The 22398-nt window shown below is 45.7% G+C and overlaps 1 protein-coding gene across 2 annotated transcripts in view; it reads left to right on the top strand.

Annotated features, from left to right (window-relative positions):
• Positions 1–22398, top strand: part of CREBBP (CREB binding lysine acetyltransferase) — a 131207-nt gene that overhangs the window by 43758 nt on the left and 65051 nt on the right. For both annotated transcript variants that reach the window (XM_082857255.1, XM_082857256.1), the window contains exon 3: positions 14195–14371. In XM_082857255.1, the coding sequence (XP_082713381.1) occupies positions 14195–14371 (177 nt within the window). The remainder of the gene's footprint in view (positions 1–14194; positions 14372–22398) is intronic.

Raw genomic sequence — 22398 nt, forward strand, 5'->3', positions numbered from 1 at the left:
AAGTCCTAGAACAAGGCAAGAGATAGATAATACTGGGAAATGCCAACTTCATACATCGTATTGGAATTACTGACCTTGTAAATTACAAATTACAATGCATGCCCGTCTGTTTTCAGTATTGTAGAAAATTTATTCACTTTAGAGAATCCTGTCTGATGTTAGAGATTTTCTGTGCTCTATTTTTGGAAAGAGATCTTAAAGGCACCTCAAGATTGCACAGTGCTTTGTGGTTTTCAGAGCATTTTCCTATGTGCTGTTCCATTTAAGTTGGAAACAGGAAGTCTGAGCAGCCCTCTGTGTATGGTGTATAGAGGTGTATGGTCTCATTGGTGAGCAGCCATGCTGATAGGGCTATGGGGGAAAGCACTGGGGCATGGAGATAAGGGACAGACCAAGGGGAGGTTCGGAGCGTTGTTTTCTCCCCTGAGGACTTGGCACATGTTGGTTGGAGATTGGCTGTAGAATGGGAGGTGCTGGCCTGCTTGGCAGTTGTACTTTTAAAGTTGTCAGGGTGTGGTTGCACCTAGCTGTGCTACTGCCACATGTGGATTCATTGAAGGAAAGGTGTGTGGAGATGGGTGTGGCCGGAAGACAGAAGGTGGTGACTCTCAGTTCAGTCTGTCAGAATCTGATTGGAGACATCATAGCAGCTTTCATTCCTGTCTGTTGATTTTGCAAGTGATGCTCTTCAGAGACAGAGCTTACCTCTTATAAGTAATTATCAACATTAATAACCAGCTTACTCCTGCTGTTCCCAGTATTGATGTTCATTTTAATTAATACCTTCGATCTATCAGTCAACTCCCAGCCAGATGGCTGGTCATCTAGTCCGATTTTTGTGGGTAACTGAGTAGAGAGAGACTTTGAAACTGCAAGAGTAACTTCTCTAGGCCTAGTGGATACCCAGGCCCCTTCTTGAGATGTCTTACCGTATTCTCATTCATGGTGATGATGCCCAACAGCACCCGTCACTGATGAATATTACAGTTACTATTTAGCCCACTTCTCAAGACCCACCTCAAGTTAGACCACCTGAGCTGTTTGTCTGCCCACAGGGCCAGGGCCCCCCTCTCCCTCTTCAGACTCCATTTAGCAGTCAGTGTTGGTGCCACCTGCTGACAGCGCACATGTGTTTTCCTTGTAGCTTGTGTCTCTTGCCTTGGGCTCGAGAGGACGTGGCCCTGCATGCTATACACCTCCACCACCCCGTAGTATCTCCCTTCTGGAAGATGCTTAATAGACATCATTCTAATAATTGATAACGTGTATTTTACCACTGCCTTTTCAGCTTCCACTGTGCCAAAGATCAGAGCATCATTGCTAACAGCTGAGAGCTGGGAGGCAAGTGGGCTTTAGTGAGAGTTGGGCAGATGTGATAGCAGCTGGATCATCTCCTTGCTGGAATAGGTGCTACTCCTGAAATAGGTACTTTCCAACTGTAAAAGTACCTCACTATCGAAACATGGGAGCCAAACACATTCTGGTAAATCCCTCATGATCCAGTCTCTTGCCTGTTGCTCTCCAAAGCTCAGGTACCAGATAGATTCAGATGAAATGGTATCCCTGCTGCCTGAAATATGAACCAAGATTAAGGTAGCAGGATAATTGTGCCTTTGTTGTATCAGGAGGCACTCACGAAATTTCCAAGTTGATAAACATAAGCTACTAAAGCAACATACAGCTTTTTATATCCTGATTGGCTGTTGACTATGTTTTGCTTCTCTTTTCCCTCCTTCCAGCCTTCTTTGCCAATAGTAGTGGTAGATGTCTGAGTGGCTGAGCCTCATTCAGGCTTTTTTTTCTGGTCACATGTATAATACATTAGTAACAACTTACAACCATGTTATAACCGGGGTGAATTTGATTTAAATTACCACCCAAGAGTAATCTCTTGACAGTCATAGTCAGTTTGATCTACCTAGTTTTATTCAGTGTCTGATGACAGGTTAAAATTAATATTTTAGGGATTTCCCTGGAGGTGCAGTGGTTAAGAATCCGCCTGCCAATGCAGGGGACACAGGTTTGAGCCCTGATCCAGGAAGATCCCACATGCCACGGAGCAACTAAGCCCGTGCGCCACAACTACTGAGCCTTCACTCTAGAGCCCACGAGCCACAACTACTGAGCCTGTGTGCCATAACTACTGAGCCTGTGCACCACACTACTGAATCCTGCGCACCCTAGAGCCTGCGTGCCACAACTACTGAGCCCACGTGCTGCAACTGCTGAAGCCTGCGCGCTCTAGGGCCTGCGTGCCATAACTACTGAGCCTGCATGCTGCAACTACTGAAACCCGCGCACCTAGAGCCCATGCTCTGCAACAAGAGAAGCCACTGCAATGAGAAGCCTGCGTACCACAATGAAGAGTATCCCCTGCTCACCGGAACTAGAGAAAGCCACGCACAGCAACGAAGACCCAATACAGCCAAAAAAATAAATTAATTAATTAAATTTAATTTTTAAAAAAGAAAAAGTTAATATTTTAAGTACAGGTGTGCAGCCCAACAGTGTGTCATCTTGTCATTGTGGGCAGTCATAATGTTTGAGCAGAGAATGGCTTTTAAAAATAATTTTTTGGGACTTCCCTGGTGGCGAAGTGGTTAAGAATCCACCTGCCAATGTAGGGGGACACGGGTTCAAGCCCTGGTCCAGGAAGATCCCACATGCCGCAGAGCAACTAAACCCGTGCACCACAACTACTGAGCCTGTGCTCCTAGAGCCCATGCTCTGCAACAGGAGAAGCACAGGCACTGCAATGAAGACTAGCCCCCACTCGCCGCAACTAGAGAAAGCCTGTGCTTAGCAACGAAGATGCAACGCAGCCAAAAATAAATAAATAAATTTATTTTTTAAAAAAATAATAGGGACTTCCCTGGTGACACAGTGGTTAAGAATCCGCCTGCCAATGCATGGGACACGGGTTCGAGTCCTGGTCCGGGAAGATCCCACATGCCATGGAGCAGCTAAGCCCGTGCACCACAACTAGTAAGCCCGTGCACCACAACTAGTGAGCCTGTGCTCTAGAGCCCGCAAGCCACAGCTACTGAAGCCTGCGTGCCTAGAGCCGGTGCTCTGCAACAAGAGAAGCCACCGCAACGAGAACCCCATGCACTGCAACGAAGAGTAGCCCCTGCTCTCTGCACCTAGAGAAAGCCTGCGTGCAGCAACAAAGACCCAACACAGCCAAGAATAAATAAATAAATAAAATTCAAAAAAAAATAATAACTTTTCCTCCTTAGATAAAATAATGTTTCATGCAGAGAATTTGAATAATACAGAAAATGTTTAAAAGATAAAAAACACCTCTAAACCCTTTATTAAATATTTTGGTGTTCTGTCTTCCTTGCTCTGTGTGTATGTGTGTGCACACGTGTGCGTGTGTTACGGGGATTATATTTTTTAATCCTTTTTTTTAGAAGTTAATGTTTTACAAGGAACATTTTCCCCTTGTCAGTAATAGGTGAGTTTTTATAGTAAAAGAACTGTTTTAATGCCAGCGCTACTGCCTTACATTGATTTTGCACTTTCATTTTCCAAGTGCTTTCACTTACATTATCTTCAGGAGTGAGGTGCAACATCTGTAGAGTGTTAAGGTACCTCTGTGTGTCCTCAAAGCCATGTCTCTGCACCAGTGGACATGACTAAGAACACTTTACTATACCAAGTATTTTTTTGTTAGGACTTTACACAACTCAGTTTTTGGTTAGAAGTAGAGCCACATGTATTTGAAACAGTGATATGTCTTTGAGTATGTTTTATGGTTTGAGATTTATGGCATTTAATAAGCTGGGTGGGACTTTACTTTATCCTCTCCATTCCTTTTCTTGCAGCCGAGGAGGCCCCAGAAAACACTGGGCTTCTGTCCTCACCCTGCGTCCTGGGACTCACCTCCTGCCCCAGCAGTGAAGCTGATCGCCTGTCTGTTACAAGAACTTGTTTAGTTTTCCTGCCCCAATGGAGAGGAAAAAAAAAATTCTCTTAAATGTCAGCTTTCTTTCTCTTCTAAATTTTGCTAGAAATAATCATGGGCTCTCTTCCCTACAACCTTCTTTGCCTGTTCGGTCCCATCTTTACCTCTCCTTCCCCTGAATTCACGCATTATCTGTATGGACGTCGCCTTGTTCCTCTGTTGTCTCCTCTGCCTGATCTGTTTCATCATTTTTCAAGTGGATTGTAAATCCATGGAGTAGGGTAATTCTTGGCCTAACAGGAGAGAGCTGCCCTGTAGAGGGTCGGGGTAAGGTTTATTAAAAAGTTGGCTTTCGGGGCTTCCCTGGTGGCGCAGTGGTTGAGAGTCCGCCTGCCGATGCAGGGGACACGGGTTTGTGCCCTGGTCCGGGAAGATCCCACATGCCGCGGAGCGGCTGGGCCCGTGAGCCATGGCCACTGAGCCTGCACGTCCAGACCCTGTGTTCCGCAACGGGAGAGGCCACAACAGTGAGAGGCCTGCGTACTGCAAAAAAAAAAAAAACAACTTGGCTTTCTGTTCCATTGTGCTTTAGCTGAGCTGCAGTGTAAATTAAAATTCATCTTTCTACAGATTCATTCCTTATAAAATAAAGTGCTTTTTTCTTATCTTTTTCCCTTTTCTCTCCTACTCTTTTATCATCTTTTCCTCTTTCTCCATAGCCACTGTGGGCTTGCCTTGACTTGGCTTTGATGCAATCCTAAAGAGGCTGCTTTCCCACCTAAAAAATGTTAGGACTTGAAGAATTAGGGAAGGCAATCAATTTAAGTTTTATCACCCTCACCTTGGCTTGGCGGTACTTCCTGTAACACGATCTGGGAAATGGCGTGGAGGATGTGAAGCTGTAGAAAGCGTGGGGGCCTTGCAGTGCGGGTGGCAGGGAGCACCCTACAAAATCCCAGTCTCCTGGACGGGCCGCTGGCCACCCCACAGGGAGCCTAGACTTAATGAGGTCCTCACAGTCCAGGGGCCGGCACTTGGCCACACGAATCCGAGTCCCCATCTGCCTCTCATTACGGGTAGCTGGGCCTTCCAGGAGTACAGACATCATACAATTCAAGGGCTGATTGTTTAAAACCAAGAAAGTCACTGGCTTTTCGGATCACAAAGAACTTTTTTAAAATAAATATTTTTATTTATTTTTGGCTGCCTTGGGTCTTCGTTGCTGCACGCGGGCTTTCTCTAGTTGCGGCAAGTGGGCTTCTCATTGCGGTGGCTTCTCTTGTTGTGGAGCACGGGCTCTAAACGCACGGGCTTCAGTGGTTGTGGCACGTGGGCTCAGAAGTTGTGGCTCGTAGGCTCTAGAGCGCAGGTTCAATAGTTGTGGCACGCGGGCTTAGTTGCTCTGTGGCATGTAGAGTCTTCCTGGACCAGGGCTCGAACCTATGACCCTGGCATTGGCAGGTGAATTCTTAACACTGAGTCACCAGGGAAGTCCAGGGTCACAGGGAACTTTAAAGATCACCCAGTGGTCATCTAAATGCTTCGTGTCTCACGGCTGAGGAGAACTAAAACTTAGAGGGAGCAAGAGGTTTGTCTCAGTCACGCGGCTGATTAGCCGCAGAGTCAGGATTAGTTACCCCACTGACCTTGGCCTGGTGCTTTTGCTTGTGAATTAATGTAGACTGTACCCTGGAGAGCTGGTGTGTCTAACTTTTGTGACTTGTGAGGGATACCAACAGTGTTAGGGCACTGCCTTTGTTGCTAGAAGTTTCTAGAACAATTGGGCAACTACAAATGAGGCCTGAGGCCTTGGCAGTGATCTGCTGTCCTGTCACCTTCCTTTTAGGAGTTTCCACCGTTCTTTCTAAGTCACATTCTGCCCACATATCATCCAAGGGCAGTACCATGAAAGTCAGTAAATACTTCTGCCCCTCTTCCAGTTGCAATTTATTAGTCTAAGGAGAGTGTTCAGACTTGGGGGCTGTGTATTTCCCTGAATGCTTTCAAAGCTGGCGTCCTTCTGAGAGTTGAGTTCAGCGAGGGGGGCTGCTCACATGTCCAGGGTCCTCATTCCCAGTTCTCTTACTCCAGGTGACACTGGACAGCCAGGCGATGGCTTTGGCATTGTGATTTGTTGCATATTTCTACTTACTCTTTATCTGCCAAGTTGAGGTACTGGAAGGATTCCAAGAGCAAGTGGGTGATAGCAGACAGCTGAACACAGCCATGTCTTTCCATGAAAACTGCTTTTCTTGGCTTTCTCCCAACAATGTTAGGTTGCCAGGAGAAAATGCTTTTGGCTTTACAAATGATATGGCCATACTCTGGGGTAGTTCTGGTTTTTTGGGTTTTTTTTTTTTTTTTTTTGGCTTTGTTTTTTGGTTTGTTTTTCTTAGTCATTGAAAAGAGTGAATACTTGTGACTCTTAAATTATTTAGCAGCTTTTTGCTCATGGCATCCTAAATTGTGTCGTTTTTACATACTTTATATGAATTTGTGGTTTTATGTGTGTACCAGCATGTGAAGAAAGATGCTAAAAACTTCAGGTTAATAAAGCTGTCATGTTAGGTCGAAGCCACATCAGATGGAACATTTGTTGCTTTGTCGTGGCCGGCTTGCAAGTGGGAGTCACATCAATGTCTTTTTTTGTGAAAATGTTCTTTCTTCAATTCTTCGATGTTTTGATTCAAATTTCAACCCAGGAAGGTTAGGCTAGGGTATTTTGATCATATATTTTTACAGCTTATGATCTATTTTAAGTTCCAAGTAAACATTCTGAGTATTAATTATTTTTTAAGCTGGAAAACAATCTAGAGTGAAACTGGAAACTTTGTGATTTACTAGGACAATTTGAACATAGTTGTCTGTTAAAAGTATTTCTACAGCTGGTGAATGCACAAGATTGTTCTTGTCACAAGTTTATTTCATGTTTCTCTGCAAATGTCTCATAATCAAATGCCAGTAATCCCAGCTGGCTTCTCCCTCTTATCCTACCTGTTTGAACCACTCCACCATCACACAGTCTCTGAAAAATGTTCAGTTTTTAAATTAGTACCCTAAGCATACTTAGGAAAGAAACTACATCTAGTGTAAAATGAATTCCCCCCCAAAGCCAAATAATAACATACTAGCCAGCACCTGTAGCACCTGCTACATGTCAGTCACTCTTCTTGGTGCTTCATGTTCGTGAATCCACTTAATTCTAACACAACCCAAAGAGAGGAGGTGCTATCATCTCCACTTTACAGGTGATAAAGCTCAGGCACAGAGAAGTTTAAGTAAATTGCCGAAGGTCACACAGCTGGCAAGTGGCAGAGCCACCCGCAGACCAGGTCCTCTGTACTTAACCACAACGTTCTGCTGTCTCTTAGAATGAAATCTTATTTGTGGCTATGTTCCAATAAAACTTTTGTTTGTTTTGGTTTTTCAAAAACAGGCATTGGGCTGCTTTGGCCCTGGGGGCATAGTTGCTGACGCCTGGTCTTGGTGGACTGAGCCTGTCCCTTTTGGCGGTGCAAGTCTGGGCAGTGCAATTCTGGGTGCTCCTGGAGGAGCTGAGGCTCTGCCTAAATAAGCGAGGGGGCAACGAGCCTGCAGCGGCGGTGGCGCCTCTAGGAGGGGCAGGGCAGGGCCAGCATCACGGCAGGTTCACCAGCTGGTTTGTTGTGTTCCTCAGCTTTCTGGGCCACCCTTTCCTCATCCACGGAGTGTAAATTTTTTTTTTTTTTTTTTTGTGGTACGCGGGCCTCTCACTGTTGTGGCCTCTCCCGTTGCGGAGCACAGGCTCCGGACGCTCAGGCTCAGCGGCCATGGCTCACGGGCCCAGCTGCTCCACGGCACGTGGGATCTTCCCGGACCGGGGCACGAACCCGTGTCCCCTGCATCGGCAGGCAGACTCTCAACCCCTGCGCCACCAGGGAAGCCCGACGGAGTGTAAATTTTAACTAGATAACTCTCTGAGGCCTTCCAGCTGACAATTCTAACCTGTCTTATTGTCCCTACTAAGCTTATCGCTGAAGGCCGTATTTTGTTTTCTTTCTGTTTCCTGACCAGCGTCACACCAGTTACACACACACACACACACACACACACGCACGCACACACACACACACACACACACAGCGGTACTTCCTCTGATTGCTCTGCTGTGTAGTGTGGTTTTAAGTGTATATCAAGGTGTGAGGAAACTGCTGAAGAATTCAGCTTTTGAAAAAGCGTGTTTAGTGGGCTCATTGAAACCACATCAAACTCAACATTTGTTGCCACTTGAAGCATTTCTGAAGCCCTGGTGGACTCTAAGTAAAATCATGAAGTGGAAGCGTGTTTCTGGCTGTCCTGCTCCAGTCCTGAGCATCTTCCCTCTTACCTCCTTTTCCCTATATTCTCAAATGGTCACACAGTGTGTCCCCCATCAAGCTTTTAGCTCAAAAATAGTTATGATCTGATCCTTCCTGTGAGTGTGCATTTCAAGAGGATGTTTGGAGATGGAAATTGGGGAGATTTCATTTGTGAGGGTCGTTGTTACGTTAGTGGTTGACGTCTCTGGATGGGAGTCTGCTACTGGAAAAGGCCCGTATGTGGCAGGGGTGTGTGAGGTCTAGGAAGAGGGAGTTGCCTTCCCCAAGGGCAGGCATCCTTAATCTTTAGGGGATCTTAGGACCCCTTTTGAGAATCTAATAATGGACCTTTTCTCTCAAAAATGCACATCACACAAAATGTGTACAGACGTTTCTGCCCAGGCACCCCTGCCTGCCACGGACTGCCCAGGCAGGCCCAGGCCCACTGTCTCATCTCAAGGGAGTTTGGGCTGCTGATGATGGTAGAGGAGCTACAACCTGTGGTGGCCCTAACTGCAAAGAAAGTGTTTCTCTGTCCCATTTTCCTAAGAAAGAGCAAGAAAAGGAATACTTGGCTTGCTACTATTGTAGAAACCTATTCTGGGGAGAAACTTACATGATCATTGTTACTTCTCCTTAACACCCCTTCTTAGTACTTTGGGTTTTCAGTTACTACCTTATTTGATTAGATGAGTTAGGTAAGTAGTAGAGATCTTCTCCGGGTTAGTGCAGTGTGGTGGAGAGAATCTCCCTGCTCTTTCGTAGCCCACGGCTTGTTCTCTTATTATGTTGATAGTTGTCATATCATGACACAAGTAGAAAGTGAAATATTTGTCCCACACTGAGCTCAGCAGAGGAGGCCGTTTGCAGCCACAGGTGACCATGGAGGCTGATGGACCATTATCGCAGTGCACCAGTGGGAAGCTCTGGGCTTGGGCCTGGCTGAGGCCTTGCACCAAAGCCAAAGGTTTGCTGGCCTAGTGCACGTAAGCACAGAGTGCCTGTTGTACAGCCAGGCCGGGCTCCCGTCTGTGCTGTCATGGGGCACAAAATCGTATTTGTCCTGTAAAACCAACTCCGAGTGCATATGCTCTTTGTACTCAACCTTTGAGCACAGGCCAGTCGACTGACAGCCTGTCCATTGCAGCTAGTAGCTGAGATCCTCGTGGTGACTGTTTAGAAAACAGAAAGGAGCCTGTTCTGCCACTCCCAGTGCCCGCTTCACCCAGTGGTGACCCTTATCTGTGCTTGGCTTCTGTGACTGGGGCACGGTTCTTTGATTTCCCCCCCTGCCCTCAGGGCTGATGTTGGGGTTTCTGTTGTTCCGAGGGGTGGGCTGCATGATGCAGTGGGTCTCTTGGAGTGTTCATTTATTTGGTTCTTTCCCCAAATACTAATTGATACCCACTGTGTACTGGGGCCCAAGGACACAGAGGAGATGTATGTTCCAGGAAGGCAAGAAGTTTCATCCTGGTTTTGTGCCAAAGATAGATTTAGGATGGGTTGTCATAAATATTATTATGACAGATACTGCCACAGAGTCATGTCCTGTTTTGAACCTTCCATAGCATATCTGTAGTATGTGTCTGTCAGAGTAGAGAAGCATCGTCTACTCTTTCCCTCTTCTGTGATGTCTGTCATTCACCTTCTTGCCTAACAGCTCAGAACTTCAGCAGTTTTTGACTGATGGGCCAGGTGCTATCAACAGAATTTGCTGCGGACACTACCTTTGTTTCATAATGAGGCTTGTGTAGGCATTGTTCAGGTTTGTTTGGACTAAACCCTAAAGACAGGTTTCCTCATCTGGTCTCATGCTTTAGAGTCATGCCAAGACTAATACCTAATCCCATCCTAGGGCAGGGGGTAGGCCTCAGGATCTGGCACTAGTTTTGGGGGGTTTGGGGGAGGTTGTCTTTTTTACCTTCTTATCTAGTTTGTTCTTCCCTGGTACACAGGGACTGTAGTTTACATGTCTTTATTGTCTCATTGAAGTGATAGACAAACAACAGAGTAAGTAGGTTCTCAAATGATTGATTGATACACTTGGTTACAAGAATGCATTTTCATGGGGATACTTGGTAGACCTATAAAGCATTATTTAATTTAGATTTTCTTATGGGGGAGCTTGTCTTTTTTTCAGTACTTACCATACTTAACTTTTCCTATTTTCTAAGGTTGAACTTGAATTAAATGCTTAAAAGGGCTCTGGAAGAATAGAGTGAAAGGATATTTTAACATGTATGGGCTGTTGCTGAGTGAGGCAGAATATAAATATTTATTCTGTAGGCTTTAATTTGTTCTTATATAAACTGCACCATTAACTGAACAGTTGCCTATTTCTGCTGTTCTACTTTTTTTTTTTTTTTTTTTTTTTTGCGGTACGCAGGCCTCTCACTGCTGTGGCCTCTCCCATCGCGGAGCACAGGCTCCGGAAGCGCAGGCTCAGCGGCCATGGCTCACGGGCCCAGCCACTCCACGGCATGTGGGATCTTCCCAGACTGGGGCACTAACCCGTGTCCCCTGCATCGGCAAGCGGACTCCCAACCACTGGGCCACCAGGGAAGCCCTGCTGTTCTACTTTTTGAATATTATTGAAAAGATTGTGTGCTGGTTCTGTAGCAGCCTTAAACCAAAATCTGATAAACTTCAGTTGAAAATAAAGTTTACTGGGGCTTCGAGCCCCGGTCCGGGAGGATCCCATATGCCGCGGAGCGGCTGGGCCCATGAGCCATGGCCGCTGAGCCTGCGCATCCGGGACCTGCGCTCTGCAGCGGGAGAGGCCACAGCAGTGAGAGGCCCGCGTACCGCAAAAAAAAAAAAGAAAAGACAAAAGAAAATAAAGTTTACTATATTGCTATCAAGTTAACTGTTGGGAAATTAAATACGTTGATTTTATTCATTGGAGTTAGAGAAACATCTCGATTTATACTATTTCATCATGAGCTAAAGAACACGTTGATGCTAAAAAAAACATGTGTTAGCTAGACTTGGGAATGTTCGATCTGATCAAAGGAGAAGAGATACAGACAGGAAATCAGAAATCTAGAAATCTCTAGAAGTGAAGGGCTTTTACTCAAAACTGCAGGCTAGGACTGGAGCAGCCTTCCGGTTCTACCAGGCTCTGCCGGGGGTAGTTGGAACCACGGGGCCTAGTTGGCTGATGTGGCTGGGTGGCCTGTTAGAGGACTGTCCTTACCTAGGCCTCTGTTAGCTCTGATGTTAAGGAGGGACTGGCCCTGGACCAGGGAGCTGATCCGTGACCTTGGAGCCTGATCCCGAAGGTGGCTGTGACTTGCTTTGGTTTTTCCTTGGAATGTGTTGTCATAGGCTGAGGGTGGGATTTTCCCCAATTTTTTTTTTAGACACATAGCCTCCTGTGAGCTGGCCATTCCTTACCTGCTGTCTGTGATCTTTGACTTTACCTTGGTTCTTGTCCCATGAGAATTGAAACCATGTTGAGAGGTTTCCTTCACTCTGGAATGGCCAAGAAGAAAAGGTGAGAACAGATTTCCTGATGAAATCTGTCAGTGTCCACAGCACTTTGGTGCTTTGTCCCAGAGGCTTACCAGGCAAGTAGTAGCCAACTGACCAGGCCACACACCCACCCAGTTTTCACCCTGGCAAGGTGATCATGTGAACACCGTCCCAATATTCGCAGAGCCTTAGACGTTTTTAACAGGGCTGATGAACTTTGAGCTGCACAGGTCCCCTTTGGAAGCTCTTTGACCTCTTGGTATTTATGTCCCTCTCTACACCAAAGGGCTGACTGCCTTGGACAGTTGGCATCAGTGGAAGGACAGTTGCCTCTCCTTTCCCACCCCCCAGCTGCCATCCACTTTGATTCATCAGTACTAGAAACTTCCAAAACAACATTGATTTTTCTTGTTTATCAGATTGGTGGTTACTTGGAGCAAGCTCTATGACAAGTAGGAAAATTGCATCTGAATGTGTTCTGAACCGGGCTTGGTTCATAGCAGGCGCTAGGTAAACGCTGGCTGACTGTGAGCACGGATTCATGGAGGGTCAATTGATGCATGTGTCTTCTGACATGTTTGGTCCTAAGTAGAGAAATTTTAAATGAAATTTAGGAAATGGAAATTATAACCATGTTTTTTCCCCAGATTCTTGGGGCTCTGGGAACAGTGTTTGAGTTTATGCAGAATTCTACAAAAAGTAATCATTACGTGGAGTTAATTTAGTGTAACACTTCCTGAAAATATAGGTTTTTGCTTCAGTTCTTCTGAGTTTCAGATAACAACTGAAGGAACCTAGTTGAGAATCAGAAATGTCCTTTATGTTAAAAGTTTGCTGATTAAGTCTCACCTTGATTAAATCATCTGAATTCAGAGTTGAGCCTACTTGGTGGGCTTCGTAAAGAGTTTGTTTTTGTTTCAGTTTTCTCAAGTTCACTTTGAATTTCAGTTGAATTTAAATTTGTTTCAGTTTACTTGAGTAAAGCAAATAAGGCAAAAGTGGCAGCTAGAATGTGTTCACTTTCAAAAACTTGAGAAGTACCGCTGTGAGGGCTATGTGTGGAAACCACCAGTACATATGAAAATGCCAGAACAAGATCTTTTTGGTTACAGTAGTTTGGTTTTATTTGTGTTTTTATGCGGACATTTCAGCAGGAAGGGGTCGATTGTGTTGAGCATCTGTTTGTTTGCAGCCTAGAATTTTAGAGCTGAAAGAAGTAATGCAGTTGTCTTGTGCAAGATGCTCATCTTTCAGGTGAGATAAAGGTCCATAGAAGGAACGTGAGTTAACCAGCATGAACGGGCTGGTGCAGTCACCATGTGAGGTTGGTGGAGAGAACTGAGCTGTGATTTCTTGAATGGAAACTCTCTCCCCTAGGGAAGGGGGCTCTTCCCTTCAGGAGACTCCTTCCTCCCAGTTTCTAAACATCAAATGCACCAGGACACCAGAAAACTAGAGCAGGCAGTAGGCAGCAGATGGATTGTTGCAACTTCGTGAGAGAGCAAAGCAGGCAGACTAGAAAAGCCACTCTCTTAGTAATGAGACTCTGCTTCTCCAGAGGGGGTGGCTGAGCAGCAGGACATCACTGTGGGGATTCCCGGATTCATGCATGTGGAGATTAGAGCTGAGGGGTCTGGCGGGAACCTGGCCGGGGTCTCTTGACTGGAGGGGATCTCTGACTCCTGTGGTTGGCTGCTGCCCCACCCCGTGGCATAGGTGGGGTTCCTCCTTTCCATTCTTGGCTTTATCTACTCTACAGTTTCTTTTATTTCACTGTAATTAAAATAGGACTTTATTATGGAAAACTTCAAATACGTATAATATTAGAGGGGCTAGTATAACACCCACACACACCTGTCCCCTGGTGAGGAGTCACCGACGTTTGTCCAGTCGTTTTTCATCCACACTACCCCTTGCCTCACTAGGTTTTAAAGCAGATCCCAGACATTATATCATTTCTTTGTCAGTATTTCTGCTGTGCATTTTGAAATAATGGAAACTTAAATCTGATTGGGGGGTGGTAGCTGAAAGAAACGAATTACTTATAGAGTAATTAAGGATTAAACTGAAGGAGCTCCCCTTTGTCAGTTATTCTGGAAGGTTTTGTTTTCCAAATGATCTTAATGGGTCGGTGCCACTCTCAGGGTAGGGGACTTGGCGTGAGGAGTATGGCTGAGGGGTAAGGGTGGAAAAGTGCTGGCTCTTGGGATGATATTTAGGAGGAGGGGACAGATGGGGTTGTTGGGAGCAGCTTCACTAGTCTCCTGCCTTTAGTCTGTAGCTGTTTGAGCAAGTAGCTCTGTTCATAATCCTAATTGTGAACCCTGAGAATGAGCCTTTAATTTATAATTGAAATGAAGATTTTACAGGAAATAATGATTTTTGCTTCAGTGGGTCAAAGTGAGCATTTCTGAGGCTCTTCCTTTCATATGTGGTCGCGTCAGGATGGCTGATGTTGCTCTTTTTGTTTCAGATGGGAATGACTGGTAACACAAGTCCATTTGGACAACCCTTTAGTCAAACTGGAGGGCAGCAGATGGGAGCCCCTGGAGTGAACCCTCAGCTGCCCAGCAAGCAGAGCATGGTCAATAGCTTGCCTCCCTTCGCTGCAGACATCAAGAATGCTTCAGTCACCAACGTGCCAAACATGGTAAGTTGCCCTTGGTCTCAGAGCTGTGGGTCTCCAGTGGGTGCTTTGGTGTGTGGATTTTATCGTGCTGACAGTGAAGATCTGCAACTAAAAGTGCGTCATGGGTAAAAGGAAAATAACCTGTATTTCTCATGCATACGCTCTCTCAGTGAGTTTAATTTTCTGTGATGAGCTGCCCGTAAGGGGCTAGTTAAGATGATTCAGCTAGTCTTCCCGAGGTCCCTATGTGGAGGGAGAGGGTTCATGTCCATGCGTCATTTTGACTTTCCTCCAGAGGTCACCCTCTTGATTCAGCAGTAGAGCCAAGAGAATTGGAGAGATGGGCTTTTTTACACTTCCTGTCTGTTAGTGGTTGAAGCTGTCAGTAGAAGTCCATCCATTTCTGTTACGAAGGACATTTATCTTCAGAGAACTGTACCTTGTCTGTGAGATGTGTGTGTCCTGTCTGACTTGACAGATGGTTTCACATGTCTTCATTCTCCCTGAGATTTCCTACCTGTAAAATAGAAACTACCCTTGGAACTCTCAACCTAACTAACCCAGATTATTAATGGGAAAATGGTTCCTTTTGTGCCACAAAATGGCATCTCTTTTAATTCCGGCCACTAAGGGTAAGTGTGTTCTTTTGTCGGACCTCACCGTGCATACATGGCTTCTGCGTCTCTGATGTGCCTTTAGCGATGGGTCAGGGCCTGGAGCAGCCACTGTCCTCTCCCCTAGGCTTGCCCTTCCAGGGCTGCCATCCACATAGTTGTGCAGAGTGATTTGGGAAGACTCAGAAGAAAGCTGGGGGATTATGTTCAGAAAAAGTTGCTTTTTGTCTTTTGATTTTTAAAAAACTTTAATTTGAAGTATTTGTTGTAAAGATACAGACAAGAATTCCTGTATCTCCATCACCCGCTTCTCTTGATGTTAACATCTTCTATAACCTTGGTATATTTGCCAAAACTAAGGAATTGACTGCTTACAGTACTTAGAAGTTTTGCGGCTGTTGGAAGCAGGAAGAGTTGGATCTCTTTTTCTTTGTTTTTGTTAAAAATCAGAAAAAGGGGCTTCCCTGGTGGCTCAGTGGTTAAGAATCTGCCTGCCAGTGCAGGGGACACGGGTTCGAGCCCTAGTCCAAGAAGATCCCACATGCCGCGGAGCAACTAAGCCCGTGCGCCACAACTGCTGAGCCTGCACTCTAGAACCCGCAAGCCACAACTACTGAAGCCCATGCACCTAGAGCCTGTGCTCTGCAACAAGAGAAGTCACTGCAATGAGAAGCCCGTGCACCACAACAAGAGAAGGCCTGTGCACAGCATCGAAGACCCAACGCAGCAAAAAAAAAAAAAAATCAGAAAAGGGAGTGATACTGAGGTATCCTAATCAGATTCGCTCTCAGTTTGCTACATTCTTCCTTCTTTAAAAAGAAAGGGTACAAGCAATGAGATCTGTTTTCAAGCTGCTTCCAGTTTTTACTTCTTTATTTCTTCTTCTGATCATCCCCCTGTAACTTGCCTGGATCTGCTTCTCTTCTTCCAGTAACATTTTGTTGCCAGGATTGCCCTGTTCCCGGCCATACAGACCCAGAACTTACAACAAAGCCCACTGCTCCCTTCACGTGGCTCCTGTCAGCCCTGGGGGCAGCAGGCCAGGATCCCCAGCCCTGCTCTTCTGTTCTCGCCTGCCTTTCCTTTTCCAGTCCTCACTGGGAGGGCAGTAGCGTGCACTTCAGTACTGTTGATTGTCACCTGGGTTTGGTCAGTGACCTGGAGCACATTTTGGCTTCAGAGTAAGAGTGTTTGCTTTTCACAGACATTCTGTGTTTTGTAGTCTGAGAAACCCTGACCTAACATTTTTTTCCCTTTTCTTTTTTTAAATCTTCTCCAGGCCCACTTTTTCATCCTTTCTCCTTTACCCCCAACTTAGTGGCAGAATCCTTTCACTGCAGGTTCCTCTGCCTGCCTCTGCGGCTCCAGGGGACTGAATTCCTGAGAGTGGTGTGCTTGTCAAGGGCAGGTTCAGACCAGACTGGAAAGAGGCTTCTGGTTGCCTCCACCTGTGCCTGGGCTGGAGCCCTTTGGGCTAGGGAAGGCTTCTCTCTCCCTTGGCGCTGTTGACGTTTGGGGTGCGATCTTTCTCTGTTGTGGGGGCCATCCTGTGTATTGTGGGATGTTTAGCAATATCCCTGGCCTTCACCCACTCGATGCTCACAGCCCTCTACCCCGACCCCCCTATAGTTGGCCCCAGTTGAAAGCCCCTGCTCCGGGGAATGGTTGGGGGAGGCAGTAGCAGTAACATCTCATCCTTCTGTCTGTGACATCTAATAGATAAAAGCAGTTCTCTCCCCCTCTCCCCTCGCCTTGGCCTTATCAGGCTACCTGCATGGTGAACTGGGGAAGTATCTTGGTGTATGGGAGCCTAGCCACCACTTTTCCACAGGGGCACAGGTGGACTCTCGGAGAGATCCGCAGCTGGTGCCTTTGGAGTGAAGTCCTCAGACGTTTACCGCGGGGCTCGGGGCAGGCTTCACCAGGCCAGGTGACCCAGCCACGGCCTTCACGCTATTGGGCGCACAGGAACCAGAGGGAACTGACAGAGAAGCAGGGCAGCAAGTGCACATAATTTGCCTAGTATCTTTCTAAGTGCTTTCTCACCCTGTTTTACCTTATTCTTTCGACAGCCTCTTGAAAGACATCACTACACCTCCCATTTTACAGATGAAGAGGCTGAGGGTCTGAGGGCTTTTGGTTCATTCAGGGCTATGTAACTTCTTGTCTGCAAGGCCCAAAGCTCCTTCAGTATGTCCTGGTGTCATGTTTTAGTGGCTCCGAGCCCTTTGGGGTGTGTTTACATTGCTTATTTGCAGTTCCTCAAACATGTTTTGTTGTCTTCCTTGAGTTTTGTAAATTGTTTCTGGCCCCTTGGAGCCCAGAGATTTTTGTACAGTGAGGGAGAGCAGTTACCAAAGATCTAGATTTCTTTAATTAATAAAAGAGAAAAATTTGGAGCCTTGAACATATTTGTGTTTTTTGTCATGCTTTGGGGAGTGGTCTTTTAAAGCCCAGCTAGGTTCAGTGTGCCAAACAGTTGAGCTCAGGACTCTGATACCGAATCACCTGGTGCCCTGGTTGAGCTCTCTGTGGGACGATTGACACTTGGTCACTGGCCGAGGGACTCATGCTTGTTTCCTCTCCTAGAGGATTCCCGCAGCACTGGTGGTGCTCAGGAAGCGAGGGGATGTGGCCATTCCTTTAACTCGTCTCATTTGTTGAGCACCTTATCTGAGCCCAGGTGCATCTGGAGTGCTGGTGTGAGTTACATAGAGCTCACCCCTCTTTCGTGAAATTGGGGGTGGTGGTGATGGAAAACAAATAATTACAAATGCCAACTGCCCCAACAGGTCTGAGTAGCACGGAGAGGTTGAGGTTGACACAGGGACCTCCTTAGGTGGAGCCATCAGAGAGAAGGCCGCACCAAGTAGGGGGTTTTAAGGGCAAGATTGGAAGGATGAGCAGGAGCCGCGGAGACCCCAGGGCACTGGGAGAGCATTGGCTTGTGTAGGAGCCAGCAGAAGTCCAGTGGGAAGGGTGAGAGGAAAGCGGTGTGAAGTGGATATTGGGGGCTGGGCAGGAGCCGTCTCAAGGAGGGCCATGGGTGGCAGTGGCCACTGCAGTGCTCTAGGCTAGCGGAGATGGGGGCCTGGAGGCCATTGATTACAGAGGGGACGGGAGACCAGATGAGGTTTGCCACTAGAGTGGATATGTGGGGTCACCATGTGAGATGACTTGGTGGGAGGCAGGACCATTTACAGAGCTAGCGGAGGAACAGACTGGGAGAAGGGAGATGAAGGGGAGGGCATTCGTAATTCCACTTTAGACATGCTCCTCTTGAGATGCTTGCGAGATGTGTAGGTGAAGAGGCCAGGCAGATGGGTAGACATACAAGTAGGGCAACCACTATCCATCGGGAGCTGGCAGTAAGCATGCTATGGTAGAAGGGCTGTGGAGTGGATGCCGTGGCTCAGAGGGGAGCACAGGAAGAGAGACCAGGCAGAGGAGGAACTGGCAAAGGGGACAGCAAGGGACTGATGTCACTGAAGCCGAGAGAGGAGATCGTTTGGACAGGCAGAGATGGTGGCTGCTGAGATGGTGAGTGAGATGAAGACCAAAGAGCATCGCTGGAATATTCAGGGGATCTGTGGGACGGTCAGGAAGCATGGAACATCTTCCGTGAGACTTAAGTGTGGCCCGTAGTCATGGAGACGTGTTGATCACCAAGGTCTATGTGCTGCCTGGAGCTCCAAAAGGTTCAGAGACCCTATGGCAAATGGGGTCCTTTTGAGGGCATATATATCCTCAGGACAATATTCAAAAGCAAATACCACATCTCCCTAAATTTTCACATGGATTTCGTTGCAGCTGTGTCTTTGGCCATTTTATTTGTAATTTCTTAACTTTCTACAGATTTTTGAAGCTTCTTAGAACTTTTACCATATTATTACATTGTATTTCATGATTCTAAGATGCAAATTTTTTTCACATTTGTAGCATCTTTGAAATCAGGATGTATTTTAGAAACAAACAAGTTTTAGGTCTAATAAGACGCAGTATGTGTACTAACTACGTTACTTGTTCATAATTGTAATTAATAAGAGTGACAACTATTAAATATATATTCACTATCCAGTTTTCTAGGATAGCTCACATGGATATAAAAATTTCAAAATTATGTAAATTTTACTGACAAGAACAGGTTTGGGCAGGGGTATAGGTTGGGTTGTCTTTTGTGGCCTGACTTCAAGGTCCATGTGGGCCTTCTCGAAGGAGAGATTTGCATGAGAGTGCGTGGGGTGGGGGAGAGTTGTTCCAGGGCAGTCCTCTGGAAGAGGAGGCCACCTGATTCCTTGGTGACATTACCCTTCTTGCCATTTTCACCTGAAAAAGTCGTAACACGGAGAGCAAGGGAGCATTTGCAGGAAGGAGGGAAATACATCATTTGGCACTGGATTTGTCAGTTAGGTCATTGCTGACCTTCATGATGGGTCTGGGATTGTTTTAAAGGAGCACTGTTTCGAAGTGGGACACATCTTGGGCTTATCTAATCTAAGAAAGTTTGGTGACCAAAGGGGCCTCATCATCAGTTTCTCTCACAGAGTCTCCTGTGGGGCTCCCCAATGCGGTCTCCTACAAGGGTTCTTTCTTTCTTTCTTTTTTTTAACATCTTTATTGGAATATAATTGCTCTACAATGGTGTGTTAGTTTCTGCTTTATAACAAAGTGAATCAGCCATACATACACATATATCCTCAGATCTCCTCCCTCTTGCGTCTCCCTCGCACCCTCCCTATCCCATCCCTCTAGGTGGTCACAAAGCACCGAGCTGATCTCCCTGTGCTATGTGGCTGCTTCCCACTAGCTATCGATTTTACATTTGGTAGTGTATATATCATGTCACTCTCTCAGTTCGTCCCAGCTTACCCTTCCCCCTCTCCGTGTTCTCAAGTCCATTCTCTACGTCTGCGTCTTTATTCCTGTCCTGCCTCTAGGTTCTTCAGAACCTTTTTTTCTGTTTTTTAGATTCCATATATATGTGTTAGCATGCAGTATTTGTTTTTCTCTTTCTGACTTACTTCACTCTGTATGACAGACTCTAGGTCCATCCACCTCACTACAAATAACTCATTTTCGTTTCTTTTTATGGCTAATACTCCATTGTATATATGTGCCACATCATCTTTATCTATTCATCTGTCGATAGACACTTAAGTTGCTTCCATGTCCTGGCTATTGTAAATAGAGCTACAGTGAAGACTGTGGTACATGAATCTTTTTGAGTTATGGTTTTCTCAGGATATATGCCCAATAGTGGGGTTGCTGGGTCATATGGTAGTTCTATTTTTAGTTTTTTAAGGAACCTCCGTACTGGTCTCCACAGTGGCTGTATCAGTTTACATTCCCACCAACAGTACAAGAGGGTTCGCTTTTCTCCACACCCTCTCAAGCATTTATTGTTTGTAGATGTTTTGATAATGGCCGTTCTGACCGGTGTGAGGTGATACCTCATTGTAGTTTTGATTTGCATTTCGCTAATGATTAGTGATGTTGAGCATCCTTTCGTGTGTTTGTTGGCAATCTGTATATCTTCTTTGGAGAAATGTCTATTTAGGTCTTCTGCCCATTTTTGGATTGGGTTGTTTGTTTTTTTGATATTGAGCAGCATGAGCTGCTTGTAAATTTTGGAGATTAATCCTTTGTCAGTTGCTTCGTTTGCAAATAATTTCTCCCGTTCTGAGGGTTGTCTTTTCATCTTGTTTATGGTTTCCTTTGCTGTGCGAAAGCTTTTAAGTTTCATTAGGTCCCATTTGTTTATTTTTGGTTTTATTTCCATTTCTCTAGGAGGTGGGTCAAAAAGGATCTTGCTGTTATTTATGTCAAAGAGTGTTCTGCCTATGTTTTCCTCTAAGAGTTTTATAGTGTCTCGCCTTGGATTTAGGTCTTTAGTCCATTTTGAGCTTATTTTACAAGGGTTATTTCTAATAGAAAGTTCATACGTGTTGGGGTTTTTTGTTATGTTGTTGTTTTGAGAAAAACTAAGAACTGTATTATGGAGACTTTGCCATTCTTAAAGTTGTAATGGAGGAAAATCATCAATAGTGCTGCTTATTAAAATTGCTCACAGAAGAATAAAATAAAATAGCTCATGAGAATGGTGTTAGGATTTTGGTCGTGTGTCAGAGAATTTGAACTTGGAGGCTTTGGACGAGGCCCCCAGGCAGCTGCTGATTCATGTCTCTAAAGTGAAGGAAAGTGTCGCTAGTACTGACTATCCATGCAGAGGAGGGTTGTAGAACTGTGTTCTGTGTCCTGCCAGAATAACAAAGATGTGGGATAGTGCCATTAGCTACGGCTCTTCCAGGGCAAGCTGTGTGTTTTGGGGTTAGTCCTCTCTGTTTCTCAGCATGTCAGTGGACCCACTGCATCAGTGGGACTGATTCTTGGGCCCCACCCTGCCCTCCTGGTTCAGAATGCCTTAGAAGAGGGTGAGGAATCTGTGTTCTTGTCTGTCACTGTTATTTGTGAAACTTTAGTTTTTTTCTCAGTTTTCCAATGTATGCCACCTACTTCCCTGTAAGGCGGTTCAGGATAATTGCCAAATAGATGGACTTGTTGTTTCTTTTGCACTGGAACTGCAGCTTTAAATAAGCTCCTCCGGTGATTTTGATGTAGATTAGTCTTTGAGAGCCACTGTCCCCTGCAGTGTCAGTGACCTGATGCCCGGCTGCCCCACTGTGGAGTGGGCTACTTTGTTAGTCTTGAGTCCACTTCAGTACTTCAGAAGGCTTCCCTGTCTCCCTCCACCTTTTCTGTCTTATTCTCTTATGATTTTCTGTCCTCCATGTCCAGTTTCTGATCACTGAGGGAGCAACACTTGAACTGATTGAACTTTGTGAACCCAAGGGTCTCCTCTTTGTTGTTGTCTTTGATTGGCTCATCTCACAGTTTTAGTTGCCCTGCGGAGATGCTGATGTTCGCATACCATTGTCCACTAGCTCCTTGTACTTCACAAGCATGAATTTAAAATCACTGGTGGTCTAGTATTTCCCTCTACCCTAGGACTGGGGAGAGTGCTTCCCGGCACTCTCGTCCTTCTCTGGAAACGACGAGTGAAGAGTCTTGTCAGCTCTTCACCGTGAGAGCAGTTTCTGTATAAAATCACTCTGTGGCTATGAATTATGCCTCAGTAATTGAATTGGAAAACAGGGGACAAGGTTGGGAAGTGAGCGCTTGCCTGTAATTATTAGCCATCCAAATGTTTTTGTAATTTTAGGAGTTTACCTTTCGTATTCTCCACTTATTGCCTTCACCTGTAACTTGAAGATCTCTGAGAAAATGTGTATGTGAGGGCTTTGAAGAATAACTTTTAGTTCTAAAATTCTTATTAGTACCTGTATAAATCCTTTCTACTGTTTTAACTCATCCCCTTTTGTTTTGGTAATAAATATCAGCTGGGAAACATAGACTAAGCACAAAATATGATGTGTT

Source organism: Leucopleurus acutus, assembly GCF_964270905.1.
Source record: "Leucopleurus acutus genome assembly, chromosome: 16".
Classification (NCBI taxonomy): domain Eukaryota; kingdom Metazoa; phylum Chordata; class Mammalia; order Artiodactyla; family Delphinidae; genus Leucopleurus; species Leucopleurus acutus.